Source organism: Leptodactylus fuscus, chromosome 10, assembly GCF_031893055.1.
Source record: "Leptodactylus fuscus isolate aLepFus1 chromosome 10, aLepFus1.hap2, whole genome shotgun sequence".
Lineage (NCBI taxonomy): Eukaryota > Metazoa > Chordata > Amphibia > Anura > Leptodactylidae > Leptodactylus > Leptodactylus fuscus.
Window position 1 is genome coordinate 52329355 of NC_134274.1, and position 25931 is coordinate 52355285.

General features: G+C 43.4%; 1 protein-coding gene across 2 annotated transcripts in view; it reads right to left on the reverse strand.

Annotated features, from left to right (window-relative positions):
- PSD (pleckstrin and Sec7 domain containing) overlaps window positions 1-25931 on the reverse strand; it is a 232949-nt gene that overhangs the window by 175936 nt on the left and 31082 nt on the right. For both annotated transcript variants that reach the window (XM_075258168.1, XM_075258167.1), the window contains exons 2-4: window positions 8484-9530; window positions 8277-8379; window positions 6127-6589 (exon numbers count right to left, since the gene is read on the reverse strand). In XM_075258168.1, the coding sequence (XP_075114269.1) occupies window positions 6127-6589; window positions 8277-8379; window positions 8484-9428 (1511 nt within the window). In that variant the 5' untranslated portion in view covers window positions 9429-9530. The remainder of the gene's footprint in view (window positions 1-6126; window positions 6590-8276; window positions 8380-8483; window positions 9531-25931) is intronic.

The window sequence follows — 25931 nt, forward strand, 5'->3', positions numbered from 1 at the left end:
CAGGGAGCAATATTACACATCACCTAGAGACAGGCAGCAATATTACACATCACCACCTAGAGACAGGCAGCAATATCGCACATCACCTAGAGACAGGGAGCAATATCGTACATCACCTAGAGCAGACCTGGGCAATGTATGGCTCGCGGGCCATATCCGGCCTTCTGACTGATTCAGTCCGGCCGCATAGCTTGACTAGGGAGGGAGGCGTATCTAGGGAGGATTGTCTTAGTGCCAGCAGTCGGACAGTGCAAGAAGATGGAAACGTGTGGTGTGTGTCCTAAGTTATTGAGAGGGGAGGGGAATGTGACATGCAGGGTGGAGATTGTGTGTGTCTCTCAGTAACCTAGGGACAGAGATGGAAGAGGAATGTTATACTGGGGCAGAGATGGAGGGGGAACATGAAACTGGGGGCAGATGAAGGGGGATATGAAACTGGGGGAGAACTGGAGGGTGGGGGACATGAAACTGGGGGTAGACGAAGGGGGGCACTTAGACTGGGGAAAACTGGAGGGGGCATTAAACCTTGGAGGTAGCTGGAGGGAGACCTGTCTGCCTCTAGTTGCACCCAGTTTAATGTCACTCTCCAGCTACCCCTACGGTTTAATGTCTGTTTCCAACTGCCCGAGTTTAATGTCCCCTTCTAGCTGCCCCCAGTTTAATGGCCCACTTTATCCGCCATTAATTTATTGCCCTCCTCCAACTACCCCCACTGTTTAATGCCACCATCCAGCTGTCCAAGTTTCATATCTACCTTCTAGACTCCCCCAATTTAAATTGGGGCACCAGGAGAGGGACTTAATACTGTGGGACAATTGGAAGGGAACCTTTTAATGTGGGAACATATAATGTATGGGTAACTGTGGGAGGATTATACTGTGTGGGGGCACATGGAAAGATGATTGAGAATGGGCGGAGTCAACATAGAAGTGGGTGGAGCTAAATTTTCCACGGCGCGCATAGCCCTCTAGAATGGTTTCAATTTCTTATGCGGCCCCATGGGAAAATTAATTGCCCACCCCTGACCTAACAATATTACACATCACCTAGAGACAGGCAGACAAGGAACACATCACCTAGAAAGACAGGCAGCAATATTACACATCACCTAGTAAACAGCCTTGTAAATATACAGTGAAGTAGTTATTGTAATAGCCTAATAAAAATTTAGTTTCCTGTTATACAGAATGGATTTTGTACATTTATCATTTATTATCCTCTCTAGATGGACGGTCCCCCCTGACGCACAAATATATGATTCATTGGTCTGATGCTTTTAGCAAGCAGATCTCACCAGTCCAGTGGTCCCGTGCTGCTAAGTCCTCTACTTGCATAACCTTCTGTGAGACCAAGTATAAGATTTTAATGCACTGGTACCATACATCGCTCTCTTTCATACTCTAAATCCCAGTATTTCCAACACAAGCTGAATGTGCCTCTCCGATACAGGGACATTGTTTCACCTATTTTGGGACTGTCCTTTGATCAGTCCCTTTTTCATGGAGCTAAAGTCCATGATAGATAAACTAAAGGGCCCAAAGGAAAACCTTGAAGGTAAAGTTTATCTCCTTAACCTTCCCCCCAGGCCCCTGAGTTAAAAAGTCCTCTATTTTTATATATTTGCATTGCAGCAAATACCCTCATAGCCCTACACTGAAGGAGTACTCCGCCGCCCACAGGCCCTTCTCTACTGGCTCGTGATAAGGATGTAAGGTGCTTGGAGTTTCTCACGGCTACATTGAATAGTGTGGTTGAGACTTTACAGTCCGTTTGGATCCCATGGGACACATATTGTACCTTCCATGGTCTCTGATCTCTCCCTCCACCACCCTTCCTTTCTTTGTTTTAATTATTCTCTAGTGTTTTTGAGGTTGTTTTTGTAAATTCTTTTTCTCTTTTGAATAATGAATAAAATTACAGTTTAAAAAAATAAAATAAGTAGAGCTGGAAACCTTTTTTAATAAGATATATTACAAATTTGCACCTGTGGTATTACTTTGTAGAAATTTGTTTTATTATTAGAGTTATGCTTTATTAAAAAAAAAAAAAAAAAAAAAAAAAAGAAATTCCTGGTAGAAGGTGTATACTTGTAATGTCTGATATAATTGTGACTGTCCAGACTTCTGTCTACACAGTGCCTTTAGACACCTAAGTGCAGATACCATATCAGCACAGTACTGACCACGACCACCATCACTACGACGACCACCACCACTTCTACTACTACACTGAAGCAAATGGAGAGAAATGGGGACCTCAAAGTTATAGACATCTGTTTTCCGATGTTGGGATCACCCTGTAGACAGAACTAGTATTTTAAACTCACCACGAAAGAATTATTAATGGAAGGAAGTCAAGGTTGAGTCTAGCTGTTTTAAAGAGGAACGTTTAAGCTCATCGTTATATGTCCAAATGGGAGGAAGCAGTGGGTAGTTCCTTATCTCTGGGACAGTGGCAGATTGTTTAGTCTAGGGCTCATAAGTCATCTCAGTGCATAACCTTTAGGGAGACCCAGTACAAATTGTTGATGCACTGGTATCATACCCCTGCCCTCAGGGCCGCCGATAGGCCAGTACTACTGCTACTGGCGTCAGGGGTCCGGCCAAATTGAAAAATAGGGGGGGCCCGGTTTTGGCCCGCCACCGTGTGCCGGCCCCCTGGCGCCCGTAGCAGTCATTGTATGTCCTATTTCAACTCAGATCTGCATCCAGAGGACGCAGATCTGAGTTGAAGACATACGCGGCTGAAGCAAGGAGCTGACCTGTGTCAGCTCCTCGCTTCGCCGCTGCGTGCCTCTCTCCCTGACACATATGCGGCTGAAGCGAGGAGCTGACATGTGTCAGCTCCTCGCTTCACCGCCGCCGCTACTGGCTTGTAGACGCGATGTGATCACATCGCATCTACAGTAGCCGGCGGCAGCAGCGAAGCGAGGAGCTGACACAGGTCAGCTCCTTGCTTCGCCGCTGTGCGCCTCTCTCGCTGTCACATATGCGGCTGAAGCGAGGAGCTGACCTGTGTCAGCTCCTCGCTTCGCCGCCTCCGCTACTGGCTTGTAGACGCGATGTGATGACGTCACATCGTGTCTATAACTGTGCGCCAGTGAGAGAGGCGCGCAAAGAGCTGCGAGGGAACGAAGGAGAAGTTAAGTCAGTCAGTGTAATGTGGAATGCGAAACTGGGGGCAGAGAGAGGACGGCATGACACTGGGGGCAGAGATGGAGGGACATGAATATGGGGGCAGAGATGGAGAGGACAGCATGCCAATGGGGGCAGAGATGGAGGGACATGAATATGGGGCAGAGATGGAGAGGACATGAATATGGGGGCAGAGATGGAGAGGACATGAATATGGGGGCAGAGATGGAGAGGACGGCATGACAATGGGGGCAGAGATGGAGGGACATGAATCTGGGGGCAGAGATGGAGGGACATGAATCTGGGGGCAGAGATGGAGGGGACATGAATCTGGGGGCAGAGATGGAGGGGACATGAATATGGGGCAGAGATGGAGGGGACATGAATATGGGGGCAGAGATGGAGGGGACATGAATATGGGGGCAGAGATGGAGGGACATGAATCTGGGGGGCAGAGATGGAGGGCATGAATCTGGGGGTAGAGATGGGGGACATGAAACAGGACCGAGATGGAGGGGACATGAAACTGGGGGCAGAGATGGAGGGAGGGACATGAAACTGGGGGCAGAAATGGATGGGCAGACATGAATCTGGGGGCAGAGATTGGGTGGGAGACATGAAACTGGGGGTAGATGAAGGGTGTATATGAACCTGGGGGAGAGATAGAGGGGGGACATATAATGTACGGGTGACTGTAGGAGGATTATACTGTGTGCGGGCACATGAAAAATTAATGAGAATGGGTGGAGTCAACATAACAGTGGGTGGGGCTAAATTTGTCCCTCTTGTGGTTCTTCAAAAGTTGGGAGGTATGGGTACAGGGGGCAATGGAAAGATGTTAGAAGGTGGACGTGGGGGAAGGGGGATTGTTGGGGCATCGGGTGTGCGGCACTGCGGAGAGGGAACTGGGGCAATAATATATAAGTTTTTAGCTGGAGAACTACAAAACACACAATAGCTCCAAAGCTATGTGTGCTTTGTATTAATAATGATGTAGGCCGCTATGTTACTAGCATAGCAGCCTGTTTGGGGGTGGGACTTTTACTTTAAAGGAGTGTTCACATTGCGTTTTTGGCCTCCCTTGCCGGGATACATTGGTAACCAGTCACAATCAGCTCCCCACTTATCCCTGCACGGAGAACTGCAGGCCCCCTTTTTTTGCAGGGATAAGTGGGGAGCTGATTCTGACTGGTTACCAACGTACCCCGGCAAGGGAGGCCAAAAACGCAATGTGAATAAGCCCTGAGGATTTATTAGGAGGGCTCTTATAGATGGTGTTGGCTCTCTATAGGCGCGGTCACACGTAGCAGATTTTACCTGAAAATAGAATCTGATTAAGCCTTGTAATGCTGCTAAATAAAGGGAAATGTAATACAGAATGGGTATGACGCAAAATAAAGTAGTTTTAAAATGGCGGCGGGGGGGGGGGGGGGGGGGCGGCAGACACTTAGGCTGTATGGGGCCCCAAAATTCCTGATGGCGGCCCTGCCTGCCCTCCTCCATGCCTTGAATCCGGCGATTCCCTCGGGGTGCTTGTGCTGTATCACATTTTTTGGACTTGTCCCCTTCTCCTGGGCTTCTGGAGGGAGGTCAGGGCTCTAACAGACGCTCTCTTTTTACAAGGGGTCCCTCTTGATCCCTTAGTTTATCTCCTGAACTTCCCTCATACACACCTAGGTGGCAGGGCATCTAATCTCTTTTTGTACCTTTGCTCCACGGCAAAGAACCTCATTTTCAAACACTGGAAGAGTGTGAACCCCCCTTGAGGTATTGAGCTTTTGGCTTGAATGAAGGCTTTGAGGAGCCTTGAATTCCCGACTGCCAGTCTCAACAACTCCCTGGATGCTTTCCAGTCAGTTTGGTCCCTTTGGAACTCTTATAGTTTATTACGGGGTCTCTGAACCTTGGTCCCCCCCTTTCCTTCCCCTACCTACCCTCGTCCCCTCCCTCTTGTTCCTCCCCTGTTTTGCCTTGTCTTACTTTTTGGCTCACGCCAGTCTCATTGGGTTGGCACTAAGTCTTCCCTCCCTCTTATTATAGAATACTGTTTATGCTATGTAAGAATTTTATGTTCACCCTCCTTGTTGTATAAAATTGTTCAATAAAAATTACAGATGAATAAAAAATAAAAAGGAACGTTTACTCTTGATGAAACTAAGTTTAAGATCTCATTCATATAAATATTGAGAAATTCACAAACAATACATATATGTGAGTTGCTAAGTGAATTCTGGACTGTTTGGTAGATAATAAATTAGTGGAAGTACATTGTGTCACTTACTGTGGACCGATACACTAAGGGCTCGTTTACACTGGGCAAGAGGGGGCCGATTTTGACGCCGATTCCACCTCAAAATCCGCCCCCTCACAATAGAGGTCTATGTAGACCGCTAGCGTCCTTTTTTCCGTGAGTGGTTTGTTCCCACTTACGGAAAAAAGAAGTGAGCTGCCCTTTCTTCAGGATTCTGTGGCTGATTCAGCCGCAGCGTCCGCTTCGTGAGAGCACCCTCTGGACTAGGCCCATTCATTTGGGCCTACTCCGGAGCGGTAAGCCACGACTGTCGCAGCTTCCGACTGTCGAAGCTTCCCGCGTCAAAATCAGGACCAAAATACGCGGTCCCTAGCCCCGTGTGAACTAGCCCTAAGGATAAATCTGCTGATTTATATTATAGTAGTGCTTTTCTGTTTATGTTCTGTAAAACACTTCACCCCCCCCCCCCCCCCCCCCCCACACACACACACTGTAGATTAGCCCACTGACAAACAATGGGAGGTTTCCTTCAGCACATGCAGTATATTTGCACCAGAAATTTGAGTATACAGACCATAGCAGATAATTGCTTCACTTTGTAATGAAACACATTTGGGAATAGAGGCAAAGCAGGGAAATTAGCTACAATGCATAACATGGTGCAGTAAAGATAAAGCTCCACTATAAGATGTACTTTTTGAACATTATTATACTGGAGCACATTATTGTACGACTTCTCACCTTTTCACTTCCCCCATCTTCATTGATTCAAACACTTCATCATCTTCTTCTTCCATGCTGCCTTGGGTCACATTCTTAGGAAGTTCAGGAACCTCAGTGATGACAGGGTTGTCTTGTTGCTCTGCTTTTTCGGTGCTGGTATCTGTGTTGCTTTCACTGTCCTTCTGACTGCCAATAGCTGAATCCAATCCTTCATTTTCCGCCAGAATATCATCTATGTTGGTTTCCCGGTAGCACCTGAGTGGTACGGAGTCCAGGTCTGTTTCAGAGTATTTGATAGTTCTGCGGATAATGCCTGTCTCACAAGCTTGTGGTGTTGGATTCGATGAAGGTGTTGTCTCTATTTCTACTTCCACATGACAAAAACTGTGCTCACATACATCTGTATCTATGGTCCTATTTTTCATATTGCCACTGCTGATCGGTGAACATGGGGATGATGAAGCTTCAGATACTTGTAAACCTGTAAGTAGTAGATTTACAAAATTTACATGTACAGATAGTATAACAGGCATTCTGTGATTGAACGTCTTAAAGGAAACCTGTCACATAGACTATTATTATACTGCAGGCACCATGTTATAAAGCAGCAGGAGGAGCTGAGCAGATTGGTATTCAGTTTTATGGGAATATATTTTGCATAACTTGTCATTTATTGATCAAAACCTCTACTCATTGTGTACGTAGGAGCTCCTCCTGATCCATAACAGTTTACTTGCAAATCAGACTTCATTACACTGACAGGCTCCCTTTCATTTTTGTCCTTAAAAGGTACTATCCAAGACACCATGTGTTTTAGATACTGATGACCTATTTACAGGATACATCCTCAGTATCTGATCCGTGAAGGTCCATCAACTGAATCCTGCCCATTCAGCTGCTTCACTACTCCTATGCAAGTAAATGGGAACAAAGCTCTAGTTCCTGCTATAGAGCCTTAAACTGATGCACTGGGGCCAGGAACTGCAGCTCTGCTCCTATGTACTTGTATAGGACAAAATCTGCTTCTGGTTGTATACCTTGCATTCTAGCAGCCAGATCAGCTGATTGGTGAGGGGTCCGGGAGTAAGGCCCCTGCCAGTCAGATATTGATCATCCGTATCCAAAACACATGGGGTGGTGGACAACCTCTTTAAAGGGGCTCTATCAGCACGCGCCGCATTTCAAACAATCGGATTTGAACCGCCGGAAGAAGATGCAGATGGAGCCGGGAAAGAACCAGGACCAGAGGGCATCGCCGAAAGAAGAAGAAAGAAGAGGTTGGCGTGTCAGAAGATGACGTCGGATCGTGCATCACTGCCCAGCGTGCACGTTCAGGTATGATTTACCTATATGTTTTTAGGGTTTTATTTTAAAACGGGGGTGTAAAATAACATTAGCAGTGCCCGAATAGCCTTTTTAAAGGCTTTTCACGCATATGTGGGGCTCATACAGCAAAATTTTGCTGATAGAGCCCCTTTAAGACAAGAGGATTGATTTTTCAGCATTTCTTGCCTCCCCACAAGCGTATGACTTGAAGATTTCTGATGTTACACTAAAGCTTATGTATAAAGCGTTTCTGCAGGACAAACTGTGCGTACATCTTATATTATTTTGGGGAGTCGAATGCCAGAAATGTATTTCTGCCATTTTTTTCATCTCTTTTACAACACTAAAAATATTAAATAACACAAAGTAATTTTCTTATATCTCATATTTAGAGAATGTGTTATTTATTTTTACAAAAATTCTATTCACTTTTCTTTTTTTTCCGTTCCATAAGGTCTAGTGCACACGGGGGCAAGGAAGCGGATTTTGACAGTGGATTTCGCCTCGAAATCCGTCCCCATACAATGGTGGTCTATGGAGACCAATAGCATTTTTTTTCCCGCTAGCAGAAAAAAGAAGCGAGCTGCCCTTTCTTCAGGCGTCCACCTGGCGGCAGCAACCTCCGGAGTTGGCCCATTCATTTGAGCCGACTCCGGAGGGGGAAGCCGCAACCGCGATGGTCGCGGCAGGTGGGTTTTGAGAAACTGTCTCGATGCACCCTGGAGACCTTTCTTAGGTCATGAGCTGTTAAAGATCGGACTATCCCCTCCATTATTTGCTCCAGTATTGTGCTTAATAGACCCTCTTAAATAGCCTGATCCTGACAACACTTGCAGACTTACCAGGCCTTTGTGTTTCTGGTGAACCATAGAAGAATTCCCATTTCGCTTTTGCAATCTTCTGCGCATGTAATGAGGCCTCCTTCGGATAGGCCCATGCGTCTGCCTGAAAAATAATCAAAACGAAACAAAAGAAGAAAAATGCATTATAAACAAGGTATAGTATAGCGTAAGTTATTAATAGATAATATGATCAAACCATGAAAGTACCTGCTGAACATGATCTAATCTCCTTGGACTTCTTGGAGACTGCTCATTAGATCCTCCCTTTATTGAGGACAGGACTTCATCTTTACAGATACTGGATTCTCCCACAATCCTTCGGAGGAGGGGACTTTGAGAAGGACTTGATGACATATTATTAGCTGGTGATATGTTACCTGATGTTGGACAGCTTGTAATAACAGATGTACTGGGAAAATCACATTGTGGGGTTGGGTGACTGTCTGAACCACCAATCGAGCAGGGATTTCCATTCCCTGATTCACAGTCTGATGGCGCCTGGCATATTTGAGGATTCTCTGACTTTAGCTGTGTTTTACTTCCCTGGGGAGAAAATGTAGGTTGTGGTGAGCCAACCCTCTGTTCACTGCAGCGAGCAACATCTGCTGTCTCCCCAGTGTCTTTGTGGCAAATTGCTAGTTCAGCAGCACAATTCTCTTCTTTGTGGATGTCGCCTTCTTGTGGTACAACTGGACTCGAATCAGACTCAGATGGGATTCCATTTAAAGTCTGAACACTGGATTTCTTGACAAATGTAAACGTTACAATAGAACTATGTCCCGCAGTCTGGGGATGTGTAAAAGGTTTCCTGCTGCCAGGTGAATATAGAGGATTACTTCTTAATGGACTGCAGGGAGCAGTTACCCTCCCAGGCCTATGCCCTGTTTCAGAAATGTTGCAAACCAAAGACCCTGTACTATTATACATTCCTAGGTGAGCACGCCTGGCTTCGGGTGTAAGGCTTTTTCGTAGTACTTGAATCCGCCGAGAGTTGAGGTCTGGAGTGAAACATCTGTGGGGGCTAAAAGCTACCTCTGAGTTCAATCCCTGTAGCCAAGGCTTGCCTTCAGTATCTCGGAGGGCCCTTGGAGATGAAAGGATGCAGTCCCCTTCAGGAAGAAAGCGTACAACCCCACCAGTTTGAGCCATCATTCTATTTTACAGATCCGATACATTCAATTGCTTCAGGTATAAACGAATGAAGAGTTCATTAAACATAGCTTGGTGTACATAGCTGTGCATTTCTGAAGAACCCTGAAAAACACACAAAAACGGAAAGTTAGTAACAGAAACATTTTGCTATTAAAGTGTCAAATACTGTATATTGCAAAACAAAATAAACTTGACAAATTCTAATTATAAATCAGGCCTTGCCTGTGTTATGTGTGATCACTATCTCGAAAATGTTGGTTTTGTCAAGTTTTATTAAAGTGACATCAGTGTTGCAGTTCGATAAACAAAGGGGGGGGGGGTCACAAGAGCTGTGGCACTATAATGTTTTGAATAAAGTCCATATAATCTGAATTTACAAGACAATATTTGCCGTATGTTTACTGTTATGGTACTCACTTATATTAAATATCTAAATTGAGTTTTGTACAAAGTCAAATTCCCTATAAATATGCTTCAAGGTACAAAAAACAAAAGTAAAGTACCTAGATTTAACCAAAGCAAACAAGGAGAACAGACAAAATCTTAGATACTCTTAGTTGGAATTAGAACTAGGACTCCAATGCTTCAAGGCAAATGATCGCCATCGATACTTACTAAGACAGGCAGGGAATAGCCAGCACACAGTTCATACCTACCACAGACTCATCGCTATTGCATTCTTTCTATTAGCAATACGGCACATTTTTTGGAGCTATTTAGGCCAATAGTGGCAGTAGACAGGGCAGCACTTGGTATTATCATGACATATCTGCTGCACATTTATTGCATAGAGCGCGATAGCGTAATAAATTTAGTGCAATCCTAAACACTACCTGTAATATTTCCTACCGTAATGAGTAGAGGCAAATAAATTACTTTGCTGCATAGCTAAGTTTTATATATGAATTTATAGTTATTAAATTGTTAAAGGAATTTCCTAGATTTAAAAAAAAAAAAAGACTGTGAGGAAATGCCATAGCATAGCAAAATAACTATAACCATCTAATAATTCCCCCACAGCTCCAGTTTGGATGCTCTGGTGGTTCCAAGTGGCTGCAGTAACATGTCATACACCAAAATAACTATTGCACTCAAAGACTGGCCTTAGTGCTGATGTTGTCATGTAACACGTGAGACCTGTCTGCAGTGGTCATGTGGATATGCAGCAAACAGGTCGGGGCCACAAGAGCAGAGGCACCCAAGTTCTTAGGGGATTTTTCATGCAACTATTCTGTTATTTGTTGCTTTTCCTCCTTTTAGCCTATTTGTTTCTAATCCTAGAAAGCCCGTTAATGGCATGGTCACACAGAATTCTGCTCAGTATTTCACAGCAATAGTTGCCAAATCCAGAAACGGAATTTACACAGAAAAAGTATATCGGAAGGAAGCGTATCTCGCCAGCATTTTGGACACCCTGCTGGTTTTGACTTACAGATACTGATGCAAAGTACGGCTGTTACTGATGTCTTAGGACAGATTCCCCACAGGACTTTGAATGGGTTATCCGGGATAAATTGACCCCTCCTCTATCCTACTTTCTAAATTACTTAGTGTTCCAAAAATGTATATTTACCTAGATCGCCACTTGTCTTCTGCTGTGGAGCTTCTGGGCACAGGTTGTCACTTCTTCTATCTTCCACACCTGCCCAACAGAGCTGGAGTGTCAGCATGCGCAGTAACCGACACTCCGGCTCTATTGCGCAAGCCCAGAAGAAATAATGTCCCGTGCCCATAAAGGTCTAGACTGGAAGACAGGTAAGTATGATGGGGTGAGGGCTGAATTAGTTAGGAAGGGCTAGCAGTGAGCGGGCTATCTAGGGAAAAATGTATTTTTGCCAGGAAAACCCCTTTAGGCTAAGGCCCCACTTTGTGGAAATGCAGCTTTTTTTGTTGCAGATCTTGTTGCGCTTTTTTGAGCCAAAGCCAGGAGTGGATTGAGCAGATGGTAGAAGTATAAGAGCCTCCTATATATTTCCCATTCCTATTGTAGCTGTTCCTAGGTTTGGCTAAAAAAAAATGCAGCAAAACCTGCAACATAAGAAGCTGTGTTTCCACAACGTGGGACCTCAGCCTTAATCTCTGCAGAAAAGCTGCACCATTTTTACTGTAACACCAATGAGATTTAAAGAAATCCTATCCTCATCAAAAATTGCACTTACTGGCCCTGATTTACTTCAAAAAACAAAAAAAACTGTAAACTTAGACACTGATAATGCAGTATATTACATAGAACTAGAAATGGGGCCACACGGTGGCTCAGTGGTTAGCACTGCAGCCTTGCAGCGCTGGAGTCCTGGTGTTCAAATCCCACCAAGGGCATAAAACCATCTGCAAGGAGTTTGTATGTTCTCCCCGTGTCTGCATGGATTTCCATCCCATATTTCAAAAACATACTGATAGGGAAAAATGTACATTGTGAGCTCTATGTGGGGCTCACAATCTACAAAAAAAAAAAAAAAAAAAACACAGTATTTTCACAGCAAAAACAGTATTTAGTGCTTATTTCTGCTGCTCAATTGCAACAGAAACACAGAAAATTTTCCACTGTAGACACGAACGTTCCCTTAGGGTGCATTCACACTGAGTAAACGCTAGCTTATTCTGAACGTAAAACACGTTCAGAATAAGCGGCGTCTAAAGCAGCTCCATTCATTTCTATGGGAGCGGGGATACGAGCGCTCCCCATAGAAATGAATGAGCTGCTTCTTTCACTCCGTGCAGTCCCATTGTAGTGAATGGGGAGTGCCGGCGTGTACGCTCCGGCATGAGCAGAGCTTGCCGTATACGCCGGCACTCCCCATTCACTTCAATGGGACTGCACGGAGTGAAAGAAGCAGCCCATTCATTTCTATGGGGAGCGCTCGTATGCCGGCTCCCATAGAAATGAATGGAGCTGCTTTAGACGCCGCTTATTCTGAACGTGTTTTACGTTCAGAATAAGCTAGCGTTTACTCAGTGTGAATTCACCCTTACAGTGTAATTCCTTCTATTGCTACTTTTTTCCTTGAAGCCCTGTTTAACTTCTAAATTATATTGCTGACAATAACAATTCTCTTTGCTAACATCTGTTAGGGTCTTTGATGGATTTTTTCTGAGTAATTACAATCTTCACATATTGCTTCATTCCAAATCCCCAAAAGTGCAAATTCAGGAAATTTGTTTTCTAAAGCAGTCTGACTGGAGATTTCACAGCGATCATAAAGCGATTATGAAATGTTTGGGCTTAAAAATAGGTCAAAAAGTAGGCAGAATAAGGCCCATATTTTGGATAGGTCTAGTCACGGGGTACAGCTCTTCATATGATAATAATACATTTCTTCTCAGGTGTTAGAAGTCAATAACACTAAACCTGTTTATATTTCAGAGCTTGGTGATACCTGGCTCAGTTCTTTTCAGGTTTGTTCACATCAGGTCAATCTGTAAGTAGGATCTGTTATATCTTATTTGTTTTTTTTATTTCTTCCATAACAAGAGTTACTAAAAAATATCTGTCACATAGCATAGAATGTAGACTATTTGGAAAAGGTTTATATCTGTTTTACTATAAACCAGATACATTGCTGGTTGGGTCCAGCAGAGCAGTGGGAGAATTATCTGGTGTATAAACTATTTCTTAACATTCCCAGGATTATATTTTCATCCCTGAATAGGGTTGAGCCGATCTTGAAATTTCAGGATCATTTTTAAAATCCGATTTCTGATCATTTTCCATCCGAACCTGATCCTGATTCCGATTCCAATGCAAGTCAATGGGATTTTTTTTTTTTTTTTAAATTATCGAACATCAGATTTTAAAAATGATACTATTCACTACACTATTGTTTCAATTTTTGGACTCCACACTGAGTAGTGATTTAAAAAATAAATCCCCGGGCTACTTAGCCCCCCTGGTGTCTGCTTACCTGCACACTTCTGCTGCCGCTCTCCGTTCTTCTCAGTCCGGTCCTCTCTCATTGACATGCCTTCAGAGCGCCGTGTGCGCCCCCACCTCCCTAGGCTTCAGTTAGAGATGATGGGAGTAGGCAAGGCTTGTTGTTGCTTAGGAGAGTGTGGGCGGAGAAACGTGAGTGCATCACTCCCATCTCCCCTCCCAGTACCCACCCACACTCTCCTAAGCCACAAGCCCAGCCTTCTCCCAGCATCTCTAACACTAGCCTGGGAGGCAGGGGGCGCGCAGGGTGCTCTGAAGGCATGTGAAGGAGAAAGAAGAGGAGCGAGAAGAACGGGGAGCGGCAGCACTTCTGTGCAGGTAAGTTGAGCGATCGGAATTCCATTTCCGATCTTTTTTTTTTTTTTTAGGCGGGATCGGAACCCGATCGCGATTGTGAAATTTACTCGATCGTCGATCGGGAACCGATCCCGATCGCTCAACCCTAATCCTGAACTCCTTCAACAAAACAGCAAGCTAGAACCAAACTACTCTGCCAAACGTTGAAGTCACATGCAAATTAAATAATAGCACCTAGAATTTCTACAAGTATACTTCTAAATAAAGAATATGTTTTATGCATTGGAGCAAACAATAGGCCCTGCCAGATTCCCTTCACTAACAGGACTTCTCTGTGCTCAGTAAGGATCAGCTTGAATAGAGACTGACATGCAGGCCTTGAGTTACGGTATTTCCTAAGAGACAAGAAAAGGGTCGAAGCAGAATTATTCAGTATCTTCCCAAGGAAAAAGCAATATGTCTATTAAAACAATGTGTGAGAAGTCACAGTTAGGACTATCCCACTGATCTATAGGAAGCAGCTGAATGAAAAAGACTTGAACTTTTGGCATACCGAGCAGATATATTCAGGCAGTAACCTGAATAATAAGGCAGTGGCCTTTTCTCCTGGAGGGAAACAGGGAATTCTTTTTTACCACATTTTGTGAAGTTATTGTTCACTTCAAACATATAACTTGGCCGTTTGTAATGCATACATAGGAGTTCTTTGAGAAGTTTTTTTTTAGCAACAGTACATCTGCTCCTAAGAAGGCCTGTAAATTTAGTAATATTTTACAAAAAAATTGCAGCTAACACATAGATTAGAAAAGGCGACTAGCAGCTCCCTCTATTGCTTTTATCTAATCTATAATTTGCCATTATATAGTAGAATGCTATATCCAGGGTTGTAGCTAGTATGGGTGGTGCGGCGACAGTAGTCGCTACCAGACTCTGAACCCTGAGTGGGCCTCAAAGGTCCCTGTGCCACATAACATATATCACTATCCTAAATGGCACAAGGTAGGGGGCCCCCCATTACAGATTTTTAAATAGGGCCCAAGGGGCTTCAAGCTACGCCTGTAGTTATACCTTCTCCCTTTTTGTTATGTAAACCAATTCTACCTATTATCAAAAATTAAAAGGGTTGTATTATTTTCAGACTTAAAGGGGTATTCCCATGTACATAATCATATCTATACTTATAGATAATTAAAAGTTAAACATTTTTGCAATTATAAGTAATTTAAAATTCTGCAAAGTTTTAAAGATTTTCTCTAACTTTCTTAGTGGTGACAGTCTTTTATCTTGATCGGTTGCCATGGATTCTACCACTAATGCAGAAACTTTCTATAGTCTGGGACTTATCAGGAACCCAGCTATGATTTTCTTATTGTAGATGGGTTATCAGGCAGGGATACTACATGTATCAGAAGATATCTCGGCCACAATAAAGAAATCATGGCTGATTTTCTGACCTTAGAAAGTTCCTGCATTTATGGTCGTATCCACTAGCAACCGATAAAGACAACAAGACTGTGACCACAAGATATTTAGAGAAAATCTTTAAAACTCTTCAAAATGTTTAATTACTTTTATTTGCAAAAATGTTTAACCTTTAATTATCTACAAATTTTTAAAAAAATTATGTACATGGGAATACCCCTTTAAAGCCCTTACAGGACAAGTGATCACTGGGAGTCTCAATGCTGGGACCCTGTGATCTTATGTTGAGACATTACATGCATTATAGAACAACTAATGGAGGGTGTGACCCTGGTGAACGCAAACTTTACTGGTATACCTTCTGCAGGTTAAGTATTATATGACATACTGCCCATATTGTGCAAAGTCACTTAACTAAAACTTATAAAGACATTACCTGGGACAGGCGGCCTCTTTAAAACCAATAATGATCATTTATAGAGGTTTCCAGAATTAAAATACTGATGACCTAACGTTACACAGGCTATCAATATCAGAGTGCTAGGGATCCGACACCCAGAACTCCCACAGATCAGCCTCTTCAGTACTTACAAAGCACAGTGGTGTACAATGGGGTTGCAGCTCAGTCTCATTCACTTAACTGGGACTGATCTGCAAACACGCCTTGACACAAATAATGATGTTATGATGTTACATGGCCTGTAAAATGTAAGCGACAGGCACCAAACCACTGCTGCCAATTTGGTGAGCTGATCTGTAGGGGACCCAGGGTCAAACTTAAAGCGATATAGTATTGATAATGTCCCAGTTAACCCCTTTAATAGTAATTGTTCCACTTATCATAAATACTTGCAGCATACATGTTCTGCTTTTCCCAATTTTTGAGCGTTCACTGTCCGCTCCAGAGTTGTGGAGTCAGAGTCGGGACTGATTTTGGGAGCTCTTAGCGGCTCTGACTTCAAAATAAACTTATGAATTACTGTACTTTCCAGCATATAAGATAACTTTTTAACCCCTAAAAATCTTCTTAAAAGTCGGGGGTCGTCTTATACACCGGGTATATGGGGGAAGGGGGGGGCTGAGGAGCGGGATCACATCATCGCCATGCTCCTGCTGCCGCTGGCTTCCTGCAGTGGCAGAAGTGTAGCAATGTTGTGGCCTCAGTGCTTGTTTGGATTGCACTCGCTCTACCCGGCATCCACTGTGCTATTACAGCAGATGCTGGATATGTCAAGATAATGGCGGCCACTCTGCTGCAGAGCAGTCGCCATAGCAACTGGGTCACCAGAGCTAATGCCCCTGATCAGAGTGCTCTCTGATCGCGGGTATTAATACTTAAAAGACAAACCTCCCTCCCAAGTGTAAAAAAAAAAAAAAGAAGCCTACCAGGGCCCCATATTTCCAAAGATGCAGGTGCAGGAGCCGACCTGTTCCTATGACAGCTGGGAGCTTACTGAAGGCTCCCAGGCCTGTCACAGTAATACTACTATTGCGGCTGGCCATAGACCAGCCACAATAGTAATGTGCAGAGTCTCCCATAGACTGCAATACAATACTTGTATCCCCGGTCTACTTATAAAATATTTTTTCTGTATGGTGAACGTCAAAATCAAAAGTGCCACACCGTTGTTTTTTCAATGTTTCGCCTCTGATTTAAATAAAAGGTGATCTAAGCAATACACATTCCACAAAATGGTATAACTAAATCTGGGTCCGCCAGATTGTCCATGCATTAAAAAAAAAAAAAAATGGTTTCCAGGCGGAGAGGCCACACACGGACACCGTTTGCTTCAAAACCCATTCAAATGAATGGGTTGTAAACCAGACTGCCGGCAAGACGTCACCTGTCTAGTTTCTCCAGGGTTTAGGACGGAAACCCCGGGGCGGACAGCGGCGGCAGTGTGAACCCTCCTTTACAGAAACTGGAAAGAAAATAAAAAAAACATTAGAGTATGCCAAGGGGTAAGTGTGCATTAAAGGGGTCCTATCATTAAAATGTAATTTTTTGTGACTAAGGGCTAGTTCACATGTGAACTGCCCGCGTGGGTTTTGACACCAAGAAAGACGCGGCGAGCTGCGTCTCTCTCTGGTCAAAACCCGCCTGCCGCGACCATCGCGGTCGCGGCTTTCCCCTCCACTGTCGGCTCAAATGAATGAGCCGACATAGGAGGGTGCTGCCGGGGGCGGAAGCCACGCAGCTCAACCCGCACGGCTTCTGCCTGAAGAAAAAGCATGTCGCTTCTTTTCTCCGCTAGCAGCAGCCTGCCGCTAGCGGAAAAAAGAAGCCTGGCGGTCTGCATAGACCACCATTGTAAAGGGGAGGTTTTTGATGTGAAATCCGCTGTCAAAAACCTCCCCTGTGCTCATGTGTGAATGAGCCCTAACAAGTAGGAATAGCCTTAACCCTTTCCCTGCCAAGGGTCTCTGAAAACTTTGCACCTCCAGTAGCCAGAGCAATTTTCAAAGTTTTGAGATGGACAAATCAAACCTAAATTACAACATTAAAAAAGCATCCAACCCCCCCTCCCCCCATACTATATATTTTCTTAAAGTAGACACCTGCAGCATTGTCAGAATGCCACTTGGTACTGTATACGTACAGGCACCTTCATGCAATTTTGATTTAAAGTAAATGTTTTATGAAAAAATGCAAATAAATATAAATTAGTTGCTAAAAGCGGAAATCAAACAAAAAAAATTATATGCACAAAACCTCCTAAAGATAAGAGTTCAACATGTGAAGCGTTCATTCATATCACTATGGCCTACACCCGCATGCACATGTCTTCAGAAAATCACCAGAACTGGAAGGAACAAAAATCTGCTTTGAAGCTGGAAATGTTAAAAAAGTACACATCATGAAAAGTAAGTGGACCCCTAAAGCCTATAAATTTTTTGAACGTAGACAACCTGAAGATTAGAAATGTCTTAATGGGTCATCAATAGCCATATCCACCTTCATGCAACTTTGTGACAAACACAAATAATATTTTGAATAACTGCGCTAAACCACATACTTGCACCTAAAATTCATGTTCAATCTCACATTCATATACAAAATACATTTAAAATAATAGCTTAAGGTGTAGCCATAGTGTATATATATATATATATATATATATATATATATATATATATATATATATACATACTGTATATTATATATATACAATGGTAAATGTCTGGGTGTCAGCGCCAATAAACTTCCTGGTTATGTTTAGAGGGTATTACATAAGAATACCCCACTAGTAAAGCTCATGGTGGAATTATATTATACCTGTATGTGACAATCAGACAGCAAAAGTATAATATGCTCTCTGATTGGCAGAAGAAGGGTTAATAGGGACAGAAGAGTCCCTGCCACCCCCTCCTGGTGTCACATACAAGTTATATACAGAGTCAGATTGTTTTTCTGTTTCTGTTCACGCTGCTGGGCTGCTCATGCCCCCTCCCTTTCCTGTTACAGTTTGCAAATTGCTTGCTTAGACAGGAGGGGGGGGGGGGGGACATTTTAGAGCCCTATATCTTTGGACTCAACATATCTAGATGCTTTAAAATGCATTTTAAAGATGAGAATCTCATCTTTAAAATAATACCAAGAACTTGATGATACAACTTACAGTTTTGGAGCAATTCACTGTTGAAATGCTGTCAGGAATTGAGATCTGCAGTTGGATCTCAATGCCAAATAGAATTTTCAACAGTGAATCGCTCCAAAACTGTAAGTTGTATCATCAAGTTTTTGGTATCATTGTAAAGATGAGATTCTCATCTTTAAAATGCATTTTAAAGCATCAAGATATGTTGATGTAGTCCAGAGATATTGGCATTAGTAGGGAGGACGTAGTAGCTTCGTCTTCGGCTACTGATGTGCCACCTTAAAAGGACGTAAAGCTACGTGCTTGGCAGTGAAAGGGTTAAAGAGGACCTTTCATTGATTTAGGCACAGGCAGTTCTATGTACTGCTGGAAAGCCGACAGTGCGCTTAATTCAGCGCACCGTCGGCTTTCCCGATCTGTGCCCCGGGTATAGAGATAGCGGTGCCGGTACTGTATCTCTTTACAGTCAGAATGGCGTTCCTGACAGTCAGTCAGGTACATCCTTATGTACAAGCAGCACCAATAGCGCTGTTCTCCGAGACCGGGGAAGAACGCCGCCCTCCCCTCCTGATAATACTCGTCTATGGACGAGCACTGTGAGCAGAGGGAGGGGGAACTCCTCCCCGCTCACACTGTACAGCGCGATAGGCTCTGCTTTGAAGAAGGACGTACCTGACTGACTGTCAGGAATGCCCTTCTGACTGTAAAGAGCTACGGTACCGGGACCGATAGCTCTTTATCCAGGGAACAGATTGGGAAAGCCAACAGTGCGCTGAATTCAGCACACTGTCGACTTTCCAGTAGTATATAGAACTGCCTGTGCCCCAGACCATGAAAGGTCCTCTTTAAGAAAGGCTATTCTTCTACCTTTAGATGTCTCCTCCGCACCCAGTTTTCTCCGTACGCAAATGAGTTATCTTGCAGCACTGGAGGCGGTCACTAGCGCTCAAACAGCACTGGGGGTGTCCCCAATGCTGCGAGAGAACTTTCCAGCGATGCCTCCATCTTTTTCTGGAACGGCCTCTTCACGTGTCTTCTTCTGGTCTTGGCTTGAAACTTCTACGCATTCGCAAGTCGGCTCTGCCATCGGGCCTCGGGCAGAGCCCACTGCGCATACCTGGTATAAGCGGCCATTTTCTTGTGGCTGCTTAAGATGGAGGTGTCGCTGGAGAGTTCTCGAGCAGCATTGGGGACGCCCCCAGTGCTGTTTGAGCACTGGGGCCTGCCCCCAGTGCTGTGAGAGAACTAATTTGCATACCGAAGAAAAACGTGCGGATGACATCTAAAGGTAGGAGAAGAATAGGCTTTCTTAAGGCTATTCCTACGTGTTAGTCACAAAAAATTGCATTTTAATAATAGAATCCCTTTAAGAAGACGTGCCCTACATAAGAGGGGTAGTCTTATATGGTGAGTATATCCCAAACTGTATATATTTTAACTGGAAAAGTTGTGGGTCGTGTTATACACCCAATCGTCTTATACGCCGGAACATACGATACGTTTAATTTTATTACACAAATATTAATATTGCATAATTAAATATATAGATAGTTACATATTTGCTTGCATAGGAATTCAATCACTGGATTTTTAATGAATTAGAGGATCATGACTACCTCTGTCTGATAGTGGCTGTTAGCCATTTATGAAGGAATCAGAGTCTCACTGTCAAAAAAGAGGAGTCGGGGGTTCGATTTACCAACTCCACAGACCTGGTTTGATGAGCTTTTGAAAAAAACATAACTTTCCTCCCTGGATTTGTCTTTACCTGTGGTTCATGGTTAGAAAGGTCAGATTGTGTCAGATAGAAGGCATACCACGCGTGACCAATACCTACAGTTTATAAGTAAATAGGTTCTCTGGGAACTGGGAAAATATGGTAATGATATAGAAATGATGAATAATACATAAATGTTCTACTTATCTGGGCCCTAGATGTGAGTCAGGCATGGATTGGAATTGTATTAGACAGTAGATACGATTTAGCATTACAGAAAGGACACTAATACATTTGGACTGAAATATGGCGTAGCATATGCCAGCTATTAACCTTTATGGATGGCTTCTACATCTTAGAACATATGTGCAGAAAATTGCATTCATTATCCCATTGCTTTCGCTGCTGCTTTGTGAATGGCGGATACATTTACAACCAGAATCATTGTTCAGCCTCTTGTTATAGCCAGCCTTTCATTGTCCTAGATAATAGGGATTGCAACATTTTTTTTTCAAACTAAAATTTGTAAAAACAGGATTACAATGCAGTCCCGCCACATATAAAGTGACAAATATGCAATTTATAAGTTTTTTTTTTAAACCAAATAGGCCATTACCTGCTGGAGTAACTCCAGCAGGTAACGGGCCCTATTTACTTACCGCTCCTGAATCCTGCTCATTGCCACCTGCGTCTCCCCTTCTGCGGAAGCGGCTGTGAGCAGGACCGCAAACACAAATATCATTATACCCAGGGGTCCGGCAGGCTTCGGGCCTACTTGGTGAAGTTACAGATGTCACATGGGCCAGGCTTGTGTCCTTATGCGTTGACACGCAAGCCCCGCTCAAGTGACATCCCGTACATTATTGAAGATGGCCGATATCAGCAGAGAGTGCGCCGGAGCCCAGGAGAGGTAAGTAAAAGGTTTTTTTTATGTTTGTATCCTCCTCTGGGTCTCCGATTTTTATACTCTGGGGTCTGAAAAGACCCCAGAGTATAATAATTGTTCATGGGTGGTCCACAAAGGGGCATAATACTGTGTGCAGGGACCGCTATGGGGCATAATAAGTTGTGAAGGGTCCACTATGGGGCATAATACGTCAAATGTTTGACTTGGGGCCCCGCCATTCCTAGTTACGCCACTGCTCAGATACCCTGTACAAAGTAAGAATAAAATTATTCAGATGTCAGCACTGCACTTTTCTGGAGCTGGTTAAAATTTTGCACCAAAATGGGGTTTTGCACTTCTTGTGCTAGCTGCCGGGTAAACAAGAACATTGTTAGCTATTCTGAGCCTCATCGGCCACCACACTTTTTTTTTGTTCAAGCAACATACTAATTTGAAACTGGTCTGTATAGTTACTTGTCCGTCCTCCCATCTGCCTTCCTGTAATTTTAAGTTTGGAATTAAAGAGTTATCCTACCCAAATGGAGTTTTGATACTGATGACCAATCCATTGGATAGGTAATGAATATGTGATCTGTGAGTTGAGCGTCCAAAAACCAAACCCGCACAGATCAGCTGGTCCAGCAACCTCCAGTTCTGTAGTGGACAGGGAGTGCATGCAGGCTGCTCCTATTCAAGTAACAGGAGCGGTGCTGCAGCTCCACCCACTGTACAGTGGTGGTTCTGGGGAATTGCAGTACCACTCGTATTACGTGAATAACAGCAGCCTGTGGTATTATGATATCGTTGTAACTTACTTATTCCAGTATATGGGCTATTAAGGTAACATTACATCACAACATGCTAACTCGGATTCATTGAGCTTTGATTCTTTTTCATCTGCTTTTTTAGTTCCAAAATGTATTTATTGAAGGCCAAGTGCACAGAAACTAGAATTTACAGCTCGATAAGACAATATATGAAAAAACAAGAAGATAGTGGGTTACATGTGACCTCAGCCTTACAATCATTTAATATTACATAAGCATTTATCCTGGGCAATAGATAAAAAGGGGGAAAAAAAACACAACCAGGGGAGAAAAAAAAAGAAGTCATGGTGGGCATTGTCAGTGTGCTGGAACATAAGATTTCACATAGTGTACCCTAGTGGGTTGGAAACACATAGGCAAGAAAAAATGGACCTCCCTGACATAGTCAGACCAACAAGTAGTGCAAATTATGGGAGACGGACAACCAGGAATGCCAAAGTTTCTGTTAATGTTCAAGTGAGTCCGCTTAAAGGGCCACAAGTGTCCCATTGATCACACACTTTGTTTAACAACTTCAATCAATAAAAAAATAAAAATAAATAAATAAAATAACGCCAGGTAACCACATCATCGTGAATCTGGCAAAATATCCCATAAGTACATAAAAAGCCTTGATCTGGAGGCTATGAGGAGACTGTGAATTCAGTTGTCACTGCACAACCAGACAATACAATATCGCCCAGAGACACCTTCTCTAATGTAATAGAGTGTATGCAGTGTCGTGGCCAAAATCTCTGAGAAGTCCCAGTGTTAATGATCGTTATTATATTTATAAAAACTTGGAGAACTATCAAGCTACACAACACTCTGAAACAGTGTCAGGGAATAGCTGAGATTTGTGAGTCCGCTCCATTCTTCTATGGTGCACCTTGACACGTGTGTACATCATTATAGCGAGAAGGGAAGTGGCTTACATTCTCCAAAGCCAGGAGTGGATTTAGCAGAAGAAGGAAGTATAAGGGGGTGTTCACACTACTGTTAGTAGTGTACTTTGCTAGCATCAGGTACAAATTGTTAACAAAAAAACAGATACGTCATAAATCCATTAAAAATCCCATTGGTTCCCATGGAACTTGATTAGTGTCCGTTATCACTAAATATATGACATGTCTGGGTTTTTTAGCAAGCGTAATAACGCGGGGGGGGGGGGGGGGAGGGGGTAGGACATTTTTGTCTGTTCAAAATAATAGAGTTACGATGGATGTTAAGTGTCCGTTCCATTTTAACATTAATATCTATGGTTAACAACAGTAATGGATTGTAGAAAAATGGACAATAACGGGCACTAGCTGATGCTAATGTTTCAGGGGGTTTTTTTTTGTTTGTTTTTTTAACTGATCCATTAGAATCCACTTCTGGCCTTGGCACAAAAAAGTAGTAAAATCTGCAGCTTTTCCACAATATGCAGCCTTAGCCTTAAAGGGAACCCGTTAGGAAAATTTGGGATACTAAACCAGCGACAGGGCCTTATGGAACGTGGGTTTAGCATCACAAACAGCTCTTTTGTAACATCATAAGTGCCAGCATAAAAATAAAAAACCTTTATACAAACCCATTGGCTACACTCTTGTTGCCTGCGCAGTTCTTGGGTGAAGTCAGAGGGGTCCACCCTGGCTTCAGTGTCGTCATACCTGTATCTTACCTCCTTGATAGATAATATGTGGATAAGGAGTCTATAGACAATACGCTTTTTTTGCTCTCCTTTTTAGGATGCCATTGGAAATGGAAGTGGCTTCTGTGTTTAGTACTCCAGACAAAAAAAAAAAAAATCATTGAATAAACTGGAAATGACTTAGAACTCCTGCCAACTCTGACTCTGCTCTGGAGACAGTGGCACGAAAATAGGTGCTGGCACTTATATTCTAACTGGTAGAAAAGGATGCTAGGAACAAATATTAGCTAAAGCAATGAGTTTATGTTGTCTGCAGAAATTTCCAGTTTTACTTATTACCGTGCAAATCACTCCACCCACTGGCAGATATGGAAAACTGCAGAAGGATTTAAGCTGAGCAAAACCCGGTAATCCCTTTTTCAAATACCGGCTCAATCAGCTAAAGACTGCGAGCCTATGCGTCTAATATCCTATAAGGTATTGGCAGGATAAGGAGAGTAATTCATCTGCAAAGTTATAAGAGCATGAAATAAGCCTTTAAAAACTAGACAATTTTAAGCAGTTCAAATGTGCAGAGGGCTATTTAAAGGGATTCTACCATTAAAATGCTTTTTTTTCTTGATAACATGTAGGAATAGCTTTAAGAAAGTCCATTCGTCTCCTACCTTTAGATGTGTTCTCCGCGACGCCTTTCGGTTGAAATACCAGTTTTCTTCAGTATGCAAATGAGTTCTCTCTCAACACTGGGGGAAGTCCCCAACGCTAAAACAGCACTGGGGGCATCCCCAATGCTGCGAGAGAACTCTCCAGTGATCCCTCCATCTTCTTCAGGAACCCACCTCTCTGCACGTCCTCTTCTGGAGGTGGGTTTCAACCTTCTAGGCCTCGGGCAGAGCCGACTGCACATAACCGCGGCCACAAGAAAATGGCCGCTTACACTTAGTGCTCTGCCCGAGGCCTAGAAGGTTGAAACCCAGCTCCGGAAGAACACGGGCAGAGAGGCAAGATGCTGAAGAAGATGGAGGTGTCGCTGGAGAGTTCTCTCGCAGCATTGGGGATGCCCCCCAGTGCTGTTTGAGCATTGAGGACCGCCCCCAGTGCTGCAAGAGAACTCATTTGCATACAGAAGAAAACCTGGATTTCTACCAAACAGTGGCGCGGAGAAGACATCTAAAGGTAGGAGAATAGCCTTTCTTAAAGCTATTCCTAAATGTTATCAAGAAAAAAAAAGCATTTTAATGGTAGAATCCCTTTAATAGAGTAAGGCTAGGTTGACACTGCGGACATGGAGTTTCTTGTTCTGATCCATCAGTGTTGACCTAGCTGTTTTTGGTTTGGTGCTGACAGACTCCCTTTAATATAAAAATGTGAGGAAGTGAAAAATAAAGCAGCATTCAGCACTCACCAGAGTACCACAGTGCCTTCAAATTGCTTTTTGGGGGAAGGGGTTCCCTGAGATTCAGATTCTATCAGTTTGGATATTGAGGACCTAGGGATAAAGATAGGCCATCATTATTGTGAAAATCTCTTAAAACCTGATAGACAAATTCACAAGAACACAAGAAAGTCTTTTGACATTCTAAGGGTGTTCACACAGTGGAAAAGGTTTCCGCCGTGTGACTTTTCCGTGCACCTAGCCCCAGCGGGATCCTGTCGCAGAATCCCTCTCCTGATTAAGCCCGAATGAATGGACCTAATAAAGAGTGAGTCTTGAGCCGCGGATTGCGAGTGAATCCCATTGAAATGAATGGGAGACATTTTTACAAGCGATTTAGAGGCGGATTCCGCGTCTAAATCCGCCTGCAAAAAACTCTGTTGGAACATACCCTAAGATTTCTTTTGAAGATTCTTTATTCCTTCATTCAGCAAATGAAGGGCTCCCTGTGAATAATTTACTTTCAATGGATTCTACAATTTTGCACGTAATATTTCAAGGCTAGAATCTAAGCTGCGCAGCCCTTTCAATGACATCATTGGCGTGGCGGCGGCACTCTTAGTTTACCGCTAATGCAAACAAGTTAGTTTAACAAGTACTGGAGTAGGGGCTAAAGAAGCAGCAATTGTTCTGGATAGCATGACAAGAGTTTAACCCCTTAAAGACACAGCCCAAAAGTGCCTTAAGGACCAGGCCTCGTTTTTCAAAACTGACATGTGTTACTTTATATGGCAATAACTTTTGAGACTCTTTAAAGAGGACCTTTCACCATATCTG